This window comes from Microcebus murinus, chromosome 2 (genome assembly GCF_040939455.1).
Source record: "Microcebus murinus isolate Inina chromosome 2, M.murinus_Inina_mat1.0, whole genome shotgun sequence".
NCBI lineage: Eukaryota > Metazoa > Chordata > Mammalia > Primates > Cheirogaleidae > Microcebus > Microcebus murinus.
Genome location: NC_134105.1, coordinates 117,175,253 through 117,190,322, shown reverse-complemented (window position 1 = coordinate 117,190,322; position 15,070 = coordinate 117,175,253). Strand labels below are relative to the sequence as shown.

Sequence of the window (15,070 nt, the reverse complement as noted above, 5' to 3'; positions counted from 1 at the left end):
TGCAGAAACTTTTATTAGGCAAGTGTGGTTTTTAGTTTTCAAAAATGGTGTTTACTCTCTCTCTCTCCCTCCTTTCTCATGAGGAGAAAGATTATGAAGATATATCTAATTCATAATCTTAAATTTTTGTTCTACATGATTTTACATCACTTGTGAATACTTTCCCTAAATAAAATATTAGTATTCGTCAGGCAAATGTTTTAATGTCAACTTGCCTGGGAATGATTTTTAAATGGACTTTATAATAATAATTTATGTTTTCCCTGTAGTTATCACTTTAAATAAAAACTGGGGTGCTGTAGACATTCATGGATAAATGCACCATCTTTGATTTTTTATAAGTGCTTCTTACTCTGTCAAAACACACTACTGTGTTCTGGAATATGTCACTATTTTACCTCTAGCCCTATAAGGTATAAAGAAATAAATGCATTTTCCTCATTTTTTTTTTTTACAAAGGCACGTATGAACCTTAAGAGATTTAATAAAAGGAAATTCAAGATCCAGGGATTAACAGTAATAGAAAATTTTCAGTCCTCTACAATATTTTTCTTCCACTAATTTTGTGAGCTCTTCCTTACCAAACCATGTAAAAACTAATTTGTGGGGCAACAGTTCTCTGATTGTGATCTAAGAATGTCCTTTAAGTATTATGCAGTCTTTTCCAATTTCAAAAGGAGACATGTGCTCATGTCTAGGGAAGGTTCCCAGCTAGAAGCAGCAGAAAGAAAGAAAAAGAAACTTTACTCTGAAGGACTTTACTGCTGAAAATGTACCCGCTAGAACTTAAGAAAGCTAAAAATCGACTGATGCCACAGCTCTTATAATCCTTGAGGAACTTTTGTTTGTTGGTTACATGTTTGCTTGGTTTAATTTTTCTGATGGGAGCAAGTGGGTTAAATGCTTATGTATTTTCTTCATTTGGGGAAAACACGGTCTTTGAAAACGGGATTGAAAATTCCTCCACTGATTAAAGTGAAATTAATAATCAAGAATGTTAATACAAGATGATTCAAAATTGTGTAAAAAGTTTAAAAGAAAATACATTAACACCAAAATATTAACCATATCTACCTCACAGTGGTAAAATATTGGTGACTTGATATTCCCATTTGAATTTCTTAATGTGAAATAAGACATTTTCTAAAATGAGCATGTATTGCACTTTTGTACTCTTGTAATTTAAAAAAATGCTTGCAGCTAGAGATTGTAAAAACAGTAGGACCACATTATACCAAAAAAAAAAAAAACCCAACCCTATTTAATTTAGTTGGTTACTGCAGCTGTGCCATACACTGTGGTATACGCTTCCCCCAAAAGTCTCTAATCTTAAAAAAATTTTCTAAATTAACAACCATAAATATTTAGAAAATAATTGAGCACTATTTGTAAAGGCACTGATTATTTCTAGAGTAAGCACTGAAAAGAGAGTTTTGTGTGGTCTGGAATGAAGCAATCACAGAAGGTCTCTCAAGAAGGTGTGATGGGAGCAGAACCTTGGAAGACAGTAAGGTAGATTTGCAAAAAGAGGCACAGAGCAAAGACATTTCAGATCAGAAGTCTGAGAAGCAGAAATGAGACCAGAGCGTGTGGAGTGAGACTAGAGCACACGGGGATACATACTAGCTGAATATACTAGGGAACAATAGGGAATATACTAGGGAACAATAGGGAATATACTAGGGAACAATAGGGAATATACTAGGGAACAATAGGGAAATAGTCCCAATCTGTGCTTACTCATGTGATCAGGCAGGTTGCAGTAGCAGGGATGGGAATATAGACTATCAAGAGTGATTAAAAAAAAAAAACACAAGATAAACAATCCAGTCTTCATGTAGAAAAGAATGAAAAGTGATTGTGAGTTCTAAAGAAAGGGAAAGCCATTATTTTTTTAAATGTGTTTGTAGAAAAATACACTAGCATTTATCATTCAGTCATTAAACAAACATTTGTTAGGGATCTATTATTTTCACTTTTCATCACCTACCCATCAAGAACAAGCATGGATGCAGGAGACCCAACAGGTTAGAAAGGCAGTACAGCAGTGCAGATGAGCTAGGATAGAGATTTAAAAAGTAGATGTATCCAAGTGATTTTAGAAGGTAAACTTGCTGGGATTTGGAGCTGGATGGAACAGAGGTGTAAAGGAAGGAGAGTCAAGGATAGTCCAAAATGTCTGAGTTTCATACACACATGAAAATACCTCCTAGGCAAAGAGTAAAAAGCAGGAGAAGGAGGGTAAAGTGCCTAGTACACTGGCTAGATTAGAAAAGTGTTCAACTAAAGATGGGGAGCTCATTCCATCAATTAATACATATTAAATGAACACAGGCAACAGTTTGGCAGCTGTCCCAGTAGCAATAATTGCTGGAATCCAGACCAGTATTTAGGGAAGTAGCAGTGGTAAGGAACTGGAAAGGAAAGTCCACAGGGTACATAATTATTTAATGTTACCTCCCAGTCTGGATTAATGGTAATACAGGAAAATGCCCAGGTATAAAGGTTTAGATTCAATGACTATTTCCAATGGGACTTTCAACTTAGCATATTTATGAGTTACCTGAAAAGGAAACAGAATGGTAACCCATCTCCCAAACCTCAATCCCCAAGAAGTCTCTAACTGGGCCATTATAAAATGAATTAGTGGAGAAGAAAAAAGTACATGAAGCTACCTGGAACATTACATATTAACTGAGCTCAACAGCCCTCTCCTTTTCTGGGGAGCCTAGAAAACAGTATTTAGGAGGCCTCTGTAGCCTCTAGATCCCAGTTTTCTCAGCAGCACGCAGATATTCAACAGACTCTTGGGGTAAAGGGAGTGCAAAAAGAGAAAAAGGATAGCAGACAAGGGCAGGAGGCTGAGACACCGACTCCCTCACCACCCTCCAGGCCCAAGCCAAATCCACCAAGCCCTTTGCAGACTAGCACTAAATTTGTGTGGAAAATACAATGGAAACTTGAGAAAATGTGGTTCTCTATACACACTTGGAATGCCGGCTAGGTCTTAACACTTTGCCCATAGTCAAGCTGATTGAACTTAGCACATCCTGGCTCAAATTTTGATTGAGTTGGGCCCCTTACCCTTTAAGCTGTATATCTGAATCCTCTTTGAAAAGATTTGGCCTCCCTATATATATTTAGAATACTAGCAGAGCACCCATCTGTTTTTATGCTTATTTGTAACCATGCCACCTTCTAGCACCGTGAGGTCCTTGCAAATAGAATGACATGACTGATGATGAGAAATTAAGTGAATGGGGCGAATGTTCTTATTCTCAGACACACATTTGTGGGAAAGCAATTTCCCTTACAGTTCTGATGTCGTGCTTATGTTTCTAGTGAACAGCCAAGCTCAGATTATCTTGGAAGGTAGGCACTCACCATAATCTATGGTAAGAAGACAAAATATGCATTCTGCCAGTTTGTTGCTCCCACTATTGCCTTGTCTTGTTGACCTCAATGTCAGGGTGTGGTAAGAATCGAAGTAGAAAATCCCCAAATTTACAGAAGGGTTAAGAATTTATCCTCATGTGTCCCCTGAGTCTTTTTAAACTCTTGTCCAAAAAGAGAGGATCAGTGGAGGCCAGAAGTCATATTTGGGGATTGGAAATGGCTTTGGGAAGGCACGTTGCAGGCACACACAAGACCTGGGGCAGTTGTTGTTCTTCTTTTGGGAGAAAGAAGATTACGCTGATCCCAGGGCCTAACTTTATGGTGCCAGCTTTTCTCCTCTATCTTAAACCTCTGGATACTATGAGGGCTTCTGTGGCAGTTTTGCAGGATCTTGCTATTAATCCTAATATTAATCAGCCAGGTCCCCATCTCTCAAACCTGCCTCTGTCTCTTTAAACACCTTGAGCTCATATGCAGAAAAGTCCACACACCTCCACGAGATAAGCCTTCTCCTTCCCCATGGAACCGGGGCACCAGTCATATCACCCACTAATTCCAGGATCTTCTGGTCCCACTCCCCTCCTGCCGCTTTCTGCTCACCCTAGAATCCTGACCACTCTCATTCTCTCAGCGGAGGAGGAGGAAGACAGTGCGCCCACATGGCACCGACATGTTTCCATTAAAATGCATAGGTGTAGCTTACGTTCACATGGTCCCTGAAGTGTCTTCACGCTGTTATTTGCCAGATTTTGCTACTTGTGTTCAGGCCCCTCTATCTCTCTTGCTGAAGGCCCAAGATTTTTGAAGGCAGGGTAGGTCCCCAGCCCAGGCCAGGGAGGAATGCGCCCCCTTTCGGCGGGAGAAGGCAAAGAGGAGCGCTTCTGGCTAGGCTGGCCGGCATTCCAACCCTGCTGCGCCAGGCCTCCCGGCAACGCGAAGGAAAGGGCAAAGGCAGGAAGGCAGGGCGCTGGTGTTTGCATCTTTGCCCAGGCAGAGACCAGACCATTAAAATCAAATATGCTGTGGGTTCTGTTTTAAAAGTTAAAATTCCTCATTGAATTAATTCTTTCTCTACCTAGTCTACCCGCTCACTCCCCCAAAAAGGTGAGATCCAAAAACCCCTGTGGGAGCTCCATTCTGCTGCAGCTGAATTTGGGCATATTCTCTCCTTGCTGGTTAAGAAAATTTCGTGCCACTTGAAAATAACTGCATGACAGCAAACAAAATAGAAATAGTACCTGTTTCTGCCTCCCTGCCGCTTCTCATAACTTGGATCTTGAGGATTCAAATTAGTACAGGAATTTCAAATTTATTCCTTATTCGGAGCTGAGGCTGAGAGACTCAATGGTAAAAATAAGCCCCAAAGTTCTTGGGAATTAGCTTCCTCATTACGCGGTGTAGCAAAAGAGCTGGGACATCCAGCACCAGATGAATGTATTCTGATCATAGCTCAGACCCTTATTCCTAAATTTGAGATCTGCGGAGACAGCAGGATCCTTAGGATTCTGATTGTCCTCAAATTCTTCCAAGTCATTTGTGCAAGTGATTGATTCCTTCTGCCATGTTTTCTTTCTTTCATAAAATTTCCCCAACCAACCACTATTTGTGCCTTTATTCCCCTCCCCTACGCTAAAGTGGTTATTGCCCCCCCAATTGTCTTCCCAGATATTTTTTTCCACCAAGAAAAGTGGTCTCAGGGCAAGTGAAATATAGTACCTTTTAAAAGTCTCAAACCTAAAATCAATAGCCCATACTTGTCTCTATGAGTACTTCCTTGAAGCTGCCGCACTGAATTAGATAAATGACAATGTCAAGAATCTACTAATATTACCTCAAGGACTTCCCTGGGTAAAAACTAACCTGCTGACCCCAAAAACATCGATGGCTGTTTCTTCTCAGTTTTCTCCCAGTGTATCTTCGAATTTATTGATTTAATAAAAAGCAGAATTTGGAGAAAAAGGGAGGATTATAGTAGTTTCTTGATATTATTATTACTGTTTGAGATTGTTGGTTTTGGGGTGTTGTTAGCCTGCTCACCAAACTATTTGATTTTACAAATTTTTGTGGATATATAATAATGCTGTTGATATATGCATCCCCTTTATATTTTTGAAGTGGGGGTGATTAATGGAGACCAAAACGTTGGGAGAGATGCTCAGGCCAGGCTGTGTCAAAGTAAAACACAGAACCCAACAAAGAGCGCCCAATCAGAACTACCTGTGGTTCTGCAACTGTTTGGACACCAAGTGGCCACAGGGAGTTGTCCTCTTAAACAAATACTTCTTATAAATTTCTATCTCTTGCTCAAAAGAATACTCCGAGAATCCGGTTGATTAAACTTGCAAAGGCTTGGATAGAGGATGCTGAGCCCCCACATTTTACATTTTCTTTAAGGGGGCACTCTTACACCCCCAAACTCTTCCACTATCTGCAAAAAAAAAAAAAAAAAAAAAGCAAAATGCAAGCCTTATCTCCTCTACAGACACACGCTCCCGATTTCAAAAGTCGTTCTTCCTATGGCTTCTGCTGACTCCATCTCTTCTAAAGGGTAAAAAATAAATCCATGTTCCCAGAGCGGTTGGAAGGGGACCCTGCCAGGGGCTGGAAGCACGCAGAGGTGTCCGCGCACGCACAGACATGCGACAACTGCGTACCCGCGCGCCTCTACTTCGGCCCACACTGAGGGTTCTCCAAGGAGCCGGGGGTCTGCCTGCTTGGGTGGTGGGCCAGGCTGCCGCAGGGAGAGCGGCGGGTGGACGTAGTATAGGAGAGGAATTATAAAAGAACCACACTTATTAGACTAAAAAATCAAATTCGCCTAAGGATCCCGGTAGTTAAAAATCCACAGCTGTCATTTGGAGGGAAGGCGTCCTGGAGGCGGCCGCTGGGCGGGGAGCGCACTCAGAGCTGGAATCATAGCGGATCTGGGCTGGGGGGACAGTGAAGCATCGCTGCTTCTGAACGGGTTCTTTTCGCAGGGGGCGTGAAGAAGGTGACATCTTGTCGGTTTGGGGATGATTTATCCACCCGTGTCGTAAAATCTAAAATGACGCCCCTGGGAAGAAGGAGGAACTCTAGGGACCCGTGCGATGCAAGGCTGCCCGCCCGACGCCCTGGCGCTCTGAGCTGCGCGCGCCGCGTGAAGTCGCGCAGCTAAAACTCCAGGCTGCGCGACGTCCATCCAGCGCGTGGGAGGAGAGCTGCGAGTCTGGGAAACGGCTTCGTCCGCAGCACGAACGGTGGGGGAAGTGATTCTCCGTCTTCCAGAATTGGGGATCTGGAGCCCCAGTGAGTTGGCAGCCTGGGGCTCAGATTTCACTGGCCTATCTCCCCACAGCTTCGAACTGCAAACCAGCCTTCACCCCAAAGTGGATGGGACTCACTAGACTGTCAGTTTCTCCAAAATTTTAAGAGGAGGAGGCCATCCCGGGCCCTGCCCCTGCCTGTGAAAATAAACAACAGGTTTCACCACCTCTTCTGTGGCCTTGACATTCTGCTTAGGGGACTCGGTGACCTCCCTTGATCCTGGATTTCACCTCCCCGTCTACAGAGAAAAATTTCCAGGCTACCCTTAAAACGATATATTTTATTGGCTTCCTTCCTGAATCGAGATAATTGAGGCCCAAATTCAGAGTGCCAGCAACGGCTCCAGGGTCCCAGGGTGGTGCCGCATAAGAAAATTTCTGGCGCCACAGCTGTTTGCAAACGCTGAGACTCTCGGGGAATGGATATTATTGTGATGGGCATTCCAACTGCGGAGCGCCCTAGAAAATGTTCGCGTCCTCCTGGGTGTTTTTTTTTTTTCCGGGGAAGAGAGAGGTTGGTGGAGCTGGGCCCGGGAGAGCGCGCTGGTGGATTGGGCGGGCAGTGCCTTCGCGCCGCGTTTACACCTCTCGCTTTGTGACAAATCGATTTCCCGCGCCGCTGTTCTGCATTTGCATCCCGCCGCGGCCGGCCCAGCTGCGCCCGGTGCACGCTTAGCGCCGCTCGCGAGTGTGTGCGTGTGCGCGCGCGTGTCTAATTGACTTTCCGTCTACCTTTTTATGACTACATGTGTTTCCAACAAAAGGTCTTATTAGGACAATCTGGTTTCACTAATTTAGAGTTTGGGAACATGGAAGGCAGGCGCGCTTTTTTTTTTTTTTAAGAGTTTGCAGAAGTTCAGATTAAGAAATGACAGCGGGATGCTCTGTCCTAGGAATAGATCTGCGTACTTTTATGACCTGTTCCTCTTTCCCCTCCCAGGCTCGCACCGTTCCATCACCACTCCCATTCACACTCCACACTCCACCAGCAGCCGCTGGATCCCTGACAGTATTAATGGAACGTTTCTTTAAACACTTAAGGTGCTTGAACCCAGAAGTTTGAGAAATGTGTTAGGCTGGAAGAATCAGTAAAAGGGGAAAGAAACCTTTCAATAGAGAGGACAGTGGGGTGCATATCAACTAAGAGGGGAGACAATTGCTGATGGGGTGGAGGGGCGGGCTCAGCAGAAACCTTCACTTTGGAAAACACCTAGCTCCTCTTCGCTGCACTCGGCCCAGGTTGTAATTCGAAATTTTGCAAAATCAAGAATCTAATAGTGAAGGCGCAAGTGGAATTTGTTTTGCTGATTGTGGCTGAAAAGAAAATTTAGAAAGGAGAAGGATAAGGACTATTTCTATATAGCTAAAAGAGTCAAAGGCACTTTTCAACATTTCTCGTCTTTCCAAAGTAGACAATCGTTTCCCACTCGAGCAGATTTCCAACCCGGCGCAAGAAGCGCTGGACTCCTGGTGCCACCCCTCAGTCCCTTGCGGGCCCAGAGCCGGTTCTGTCCCTCATCTGCCGGAGACTCCCCTCTTCCCTGGTTGCCGGTCTGATCCTCGCTGTCCACCGCGGGCTGGAGGCTCCGCGCTGGCCCACAGGGCCTGACTTACACGGAGCTCACAACAGCTTCCTGGGCAGCTCTTGGGGAGGGCCCAGGAACTAAAGATGAGGGTCTTCCTGGACTTGCTTTCAGGCAGCTGTTAGAAACTCCCATTCTCATTCTGGAATTGTTAGAAGAATAAGCCCCCAGCTACCTCTCATCTCTCTGGGAGGCAAGGCCTGGTGTGTGTGTGTGTGTGTGTGTGTGTGTGTGTGTGTGTGTGTGTGTGTGTGTGTGTGTTTCTGAGCTACATTCCCAACTCCAGGTGCTGGTCACTTTGTCCCATCATCTCCTTCTGCATTCTGCGACCTCCCGGGCTGTCTGTTGACCGTCTTTCCCCGGTGCATCTTCACTCTGGCTGGCTTCCCAGCCTCAGTTTCCTTTTGGAGGTTCTGTCCCCCCATGAGGCCTTTCTACTCCTTATATCTCCAAGATGGGCTTGCGTACCACACGGGCAAGTTCCTGGTCTCCTGCCCCTCTCCCGGGAACCGCCGCTGAGCTTGCCCTCACGCATCCCAGCGGACGCCGCGTGCGTGACACAGCCCCCGCGGCGCCAGGCCCAGGTCTCACAGGGGCCATTCCCGAGGAGGCCCGAGCGGCCTCCAGACCTGCTCAGGGGCGCACCAAGTCCAGGACGAATCCCAAGCTCCCTTCTGGCGTCCACTCGGAGCCAAACAGGTACCATCTGCATCATGCAGGTACCATCTGCATCCCTCCAGCCCCGAAGTTGCCGGCGCCGACCGCGGCCGCCGGCTTGGGTCCCGGCTGGCCTGGGCCGCCAGCCTTGGCCTGCTTTTCTCATCCCTCCGCCTCCTCAGGGGGCGAAGCGACACTGCCAGGTCTCTCTCCTGCCCCACCCCGTCTACGCAGAAGTCACTTTGTGGCCCTGTTTTCTGTTGCGGGTCCAGCCTCTAGTTCTCCAGTGATAAATGTTTCGATTAATAATTAGCCATGGCGAAACAGAAACGGCTGACGGTGCAGAGCTGATGAAACTGTGGTCCCGAATACTATTCTCTCTACTTTTTGTATGTTTTACATTTTTCTAGTAGTAGTTTTAAAATAATCATAGTATTTCGCAGTGCGTTTTGCTAGAGCTAAAAGTGCCTACGCTAACAATTTAACTACTGCGCAGCGTCCCAAGCACCCAAACCCAAGCACAACGTCTCTGCCTCTGCGCCTTGCTCTGACCCCGGACTTGGGGACAGCGACTCGTCATTCCTCAGAGTTGGCCGCCGCCTTTCTCTAGTGAAAGGCTAGGCCAGACCTCCTCACCCAGCCCCTGCCGCCCTCTGCGAGGAGTGAGGAGTGCATAGGGTGGATGGGTCTTATGCCGATTTGGGCTAAAGACTTTGAGGGGCGCCCAGGCCTGAATTAAGGGAGCAGAGTGCGGGGCGGGCGCCCAGAACTCCACAGAGGCTTTCCTTTCGGGTTGCTCTAGCTGGGCCCGCCAGGCTCCCATCAACTGTGCCCAGGCCTTGTTTCCAGTTGTTTCTGAATGCAGTTTGCTTTGTACGTCTAATTTTTGAGTCTCGCATGGACTATGTTTTGTGAAAATCACAGACCGTTGGTGCCCCTCCTGGTTCCATAGGTTCCAAATTTGAAGAAAAAATGGTAATCAGCAAATAATGGCATATAAAGCGATCAGCCTCATTTTAGAACTTCTAGCTAAGTTCAGACTCTGCCAGCCTCTAGGAGGACAGGGAATATCTGCGTGTATCCGGCCCCACGTCACCTGGGATGAGCCAGGTGACAGGTCTGTTACAGACGGGGGAACACAGGGATACACTTGCAGTTAGGTTTGATGGCACGGTTAATAACTCAGGTGAATTTTTGTGGGGCGCGAAATCTGCAATTGAGGAGGAGGAAGGGAGACAGCGTGGACTTTTCTGGAGGTTTAGGGGCCAATAGTGAGAGCTCCTCAAATGTGACATCGGCCTGGGTATCGAAGCCTGCGCAGCCCGGAAGCAACTATGTGCGGGAGCCTGCGGGGGCAGGATCTCGGGTTTCAGCCCTAGAAGACATTCCTTTCTCTTGGTCTGAATTTGCCCAAGTCGCCCGAGCTTTTCATTTTGCTGGGGTCTCCGGCCCGCCTGAGGTGGAGGCGACAGCAGGGGGCAGAGAGCAGCTCCGGCAGCTGGGGCTGGGCGGACCCTCACGGCCTCCGGGCGGGCGCGCCGGACCTCCGGTGCCCGCACGGAGTGTGCAGCGGCAGCGCGGGTCCCGCTCCCGGCGCGCGCCCCCCGGGAAAAGCCCTCCGCGCCCGGCTCAGCATCGTGAACCCGCTGCTTTCCCAAACAGGGCGAGCTTCCGAGTTTGCGCCCTTTTCCCAGCCGGGCCTGGTCGCCCCGCCTGCGCGAAGGCCAGGCATTCGCTCCCGCCCGGGGCCGAAGCGGAGTCGGAGCCCGGTCGCCGCAAGCTGGAGACTGCGGCGGGCAGTTTCTGCTCGCAAGCGCAGGCCTCCGAGCCTCTCTCCGGCGCCCGCCTCGGCTTTGCCCCCGTCCGGGCCCTCCTTTTCTTACTCTTTCCCCCTGTCTGCGACCAGCCCTTCCTTCGGCGACTGCCACCACCTCTCCCCCCCCTTCTTCCCCAGGCCCAGGTCGAGTTCCCGCCGCCCTGCGCCGGTCCCAACCCTCTGTCCTGGGCACACACCCGCGGGCATGCACCCCTCACTCACTGTCCTGCTGTGGGGTGTCACTGCCGCTAGTGAGTCCCGGAGACTCCAGCAGGCTCCGGCCCGCCTCGCCCACGCTCTCGTCCGCCTGTGCCGCCACCATGTCCCCGGCTTCCTCCAGGTCTAGCAGGTGACTGACGGAGAAGTTCTTTTTCGCCTGCAGGGTGTCGAGGTTGCCCGGGCTGTCCAAGCGGCCGCCCAGCGCCGGTTGCCGCTCCAGAACGTGCCCGTAGCTGGAGGTCATGGTCTCCCCCTCCGATCCCACCCACCCCCCTCTTCCCGCTCGAATCAACACCAAACGCTGTGGGCGCGAGGGGGGAGAGAAGCCGAGTGGGGAAGAAAGAGGGGGGAGTGGAGAGAGAGAGAGAGAGGGAGAGAGGGAGAGAGAGGGAGAGAAAGGGAGGGAGGAAGAGGGAGGGAAGGAGAGGAAGGCCAAAAAAAAAAAAAAACTGGAAAGGAGGGCGGGGGACCCCCTTCTGCAGAGCAGAGCGTTCTGCACCAGCCGCCTTCCACAGCCTTGGTTGCTTTCCTGAGGCCAAGTCCGGCGTGGTCCAAAGAGATAATCCTCACCAAAAAATAAAATTAAAAAGTCACCCTGTGTTCAAGTCAGGAGAAAAAAAAAATCCCTTCCAACTCTCCAAAAGCGTCCACACGCACACACTAAAAATAATAATAAGAGAGAGAGAGAGGAAAGGGGAGGCCAGCAGGGCGGGGGAGTTAGGCAAACAGAAGAAGAGAGAAGAAGGGGTGGGAGAGAAGAATCAAAGTGGGTTTTTTTTAAAGGTTAAAAAAGTTATTCCCAGGCAAGAGTTCAAGCACCAACAGAAGAAGGCTTGTTCCAGCTTTAAAACATCTTCAAGAAAACGTGTTCCCCCTCTCTGCACTCCTGCGGATTCTCAGGAGTGACTAAAGTTTCAGGAGGAGAGGGTGATGTCTTGCAGATGTATTAGAGAGCAGGATTCTCACTTTACTTTTTCGTAAGGAGTAAAAAAAAAAAAAATTAAAAATTAAAAAAATAGGGCTTCAAGAGTCCAAAGGAGGGTGGTGGCGGGTTCCCCCCTTTCCCTTCTCTCGCTCCCCCTCTTCTTGCTGAGCTCCTTTTTCCTTCTCAGTTGGATCAAGAAGCTCGCTGGCACTTCAAAAGGCACAAACTGGCATGCAGAGGAGGCTTTGTAGGGAATACAAGAAAATTGGAGACCCCTGGGAGGGCAGATCTCGACTTAATAGGAGCCTGTAATTACGTGGCAAAGCCTTTGTGCCGCGCCTGACGTTTTACAGACCCCCTTTCTCCATCACAATCTCCTTCTTCCTCCTTTCCCTCGGACCAAAAAAACAGTCTGATTAAGAAAACCCCCTTTGCCAACATCAGAGCTAGAGAGAAAGGGAGAGGGAGGGAGCAAGGGAGGGAGAGAGGGAGGAGGGAGGGAAGAGGGAGGGAAGAGAGCAAGGGAGCCCCTTTGGATTTTTAAAGTAAAGGTCTAATTATCATTCCCGTGCAATAGTATCAAGGGGAGAAAAGACAAACTGAAACCCACAGTCACTTCAAACGGGCTGATTATTTTGCTTCGGCATTAACTCCTCCAGATTTGTTTAAGATCCTGTTGGAAAATCGCATTTGCATGTTTTGATAACAGCTGCGGGGAAACTTGTTGGAAAAAATCCACAGCTATCACAAGCAAATTTTCTCCTCCTTCTGCTTACACCCGCACCCCTTTACCGTTCCCTGCCGTTCTAGCAGTTTTGGGGAGAGTGGAGGGAGCGTCGGAGAGAGAACGAACGAGAGGGCAAGCGCAACAAGGCTCCGTCTGGCTCCGTGGAGGCAGCCTACTAAATAATGTAATGAAATATATAACAAGAGGGACAATAACGGGAGGCTTCTCCCGCGGATTAAGGACAGGGTGGGCATCTAGAAAGCACCGAATCCATTCGAGGCTTTCCCCCGCCGCTAGGAAACTCCAGGCTGAGGCAATAGAAAATTTACATATTTATTAAGCTGGAGGAAAGGACTCCGAGTATATCATAATCGTCCCCCACTCCCACCGTGCCAATTAGTAAGCTCTTTGGTGCAGCCACGGTCGTTTGCCCGGGCGACGCCGCTAAACCCAGAGGGTCCGGCCGCCGGATTCTGAGCAGACACCCGCAGTCCTGGAGGAGCGACGGGGACGCTTGCGCGCGGAGCCGCCGTCTGGATGCAGCCCGGGCGCCGAGGGGGAAGGACAGAGGGAGCCAGGACCCCATCTGAGTCTACGACAAAGTTCTGTCGTCCGTTTGCTGAGCCCTAACTAGACAGAGGACAGAGAGGTGCTGAGAGGGTTTTTTCATGACCTGTTGGAATCCGGTAACAGCTTTAATAGTCTCATTAGAAATGAGTTACTATATGACGAGTAAGTAAAATATTAAGTGCTTATTTGTGGCGTTTTATGTTCTTTAAACGCGCGCGCGCGCGCACACGGACTCCCTCATTCCCTTGATTGTTAGACTTTTTTTCTCTCTCTCTTTCTCTCTCTCTTACAGCCCAGAGGCTCGACTGGAGAGAAAGAAGGGTCGGTGTGTGTAAATGGTTTCTGGGCTCCAAACGGCCATAGTTAGCCCAGAACTTCCAGCCCTGATCTGGGAAAAGAACATTTGATGCCATCAAAGGGCTGCAGATTGAAACCAGATGTGCTCGCCTCGGTTCTTTCCATGCATTTAATTAAGGAGCCGGGATGGAGGAGACTTTTTCATCATTAGTCCACCCACTCCCCCCTCCCCCTCCTTCCACCCCTTCGTCCCCCTCCCCCTCCCCCCGGGCCGCCTGAACCTCCGACGGGAGCCCAGAGCCCCGCCAGCGCCGCCCGGAGCGCTGCGCGGTGGCCGGTCCCGCGGGCGGTGCGGGCTCCGGGCGCAGACGCCTGCCCGCGCGGGGCGTGGGGCGGGCGGGCAGCGTGCGCGGGGGGCGCCTGCCGTCCACACCGCCCGCTCCGCCGCCTCCCGGAGCCCCAGCCGAGCGCCGCGCGTGCTCGCGCCGTCTGCTGGAGCGGACGCGACTCAGTCGCGCAGGGAGGTTCCACCCGCGTCCTGCTCGACGCGCTTAGCCGCTTCTCCCTTCCCCGCCTCGTCGCGGCCGTTTGTCCCTTCAGCTGCTCAGCCTCCCCCCCAAACCTAAGCAGCTCCTCGCCACTCCCTCCTTTCTCATTCCGCATTCTCCTTTACTCAGTTGCGTTTTCACGTTGGTTTTTGTCCCCGACACAGACCGAGTTACTCTTTGTGACAAAGGTCCGAGCAGGGATTTGGGGGCTCCTGGCATCCCGGGGACGAGCCATTTCCCCTGAAGATCCAGCGACCTCGGTCAGCGGGGGGCTGGGGGGGGGACAGCTGCCTTCGGAGGAAGCTGCCCAGTCCAGGTGACCCGTCCGCGTGGTTGGTGGCCGAGGAGTGGCGCCAGGGGGGAGCGTGCACAGATGGGCATCTGGAAGCGTGTCGCACTTCTCCGCTCAAATTCGGCCGTGCTCTCCAGAGGGATCAGGCGCTTCTTAAAAATCACCCACTTGTGATTCGTGTCTATACCAACCGGTCCTACCAATACCAACTAGGATGTTAACGGTGTCAGCGAAAACCCCGGCACGCTCGCTAAACATTTAGTGACTACATACACATATAAAAATATATGTCATACATATATAATATAAATTTCCGTGTGCAATCCGAGTATCCCCCGGACTGAGCTGGAACACCGGCCGACCGTACCAGCTCGTGCAGCGCCGCTCGCCGCCGCCGCCCTGGAGGCCTGAGGCCGGCCAGGCTCTAGGGACGAGGGGCGGGGGTGAAGACTGTGGGTCAGCACGTGTCCTCCAAGTCCCTGGAGCTGGAACTCAGGGGCAGAGTCCCAGGGTGCTCAGGGAAAGGGAGGAGCCGGCGTCGCCGTCCCTGGTGGGGGCAATGCGGGCGGCGGGGCCCTCTCCCGCCGTCATCGCGTTGATCGGAATCCCGCGGATGTCGCCCGAGTTCAGGAAGGCTTGAGGAACTTCGCCACTCGGGAGAGGCAGCTCTTTGCCGGGAACTCCTGTAGGCCTCAGCTGCAGGGACCAAGACATCACCATGGGGACGTGGTCGGA

At 49.9% G+C, this 15,070-nt stretch overlaps 1 protein-coding gene across 4 annotated transcripts in view; it reads right to left on the bottom strand.

Moving 5' to 3' along the window:
- The window catches only part of PRRX1 (paired related homeobox 1), a 71,988-nt gene extending 59,682 nt beyond the window's left edge, over positions 1-12,306 (bottom strand). For 2 of the 4 annotated variants that reach the window (XM_076000377.1, XM_076000378.1), the window contains exon 1: positions 8,753-9,122. In XM_076000377.1, the coding sequence (XP_075856492.1) occupies positions 8,753-9,107 (355 nt within the window). In that variant the 5' untranslated portion in view covers positions 9,108-9,122. Of the gene's footprint in view, positions 1-8,752; positions 9,123-10,979 lie in introns of those variants that run through there. The other 2 variants (XM_012765168.2, XM_012765169.3) reach the window with 2 other exon arrangements.
- Positions 12,307-15,070: the final 2,764 nt, after the last annotated feature.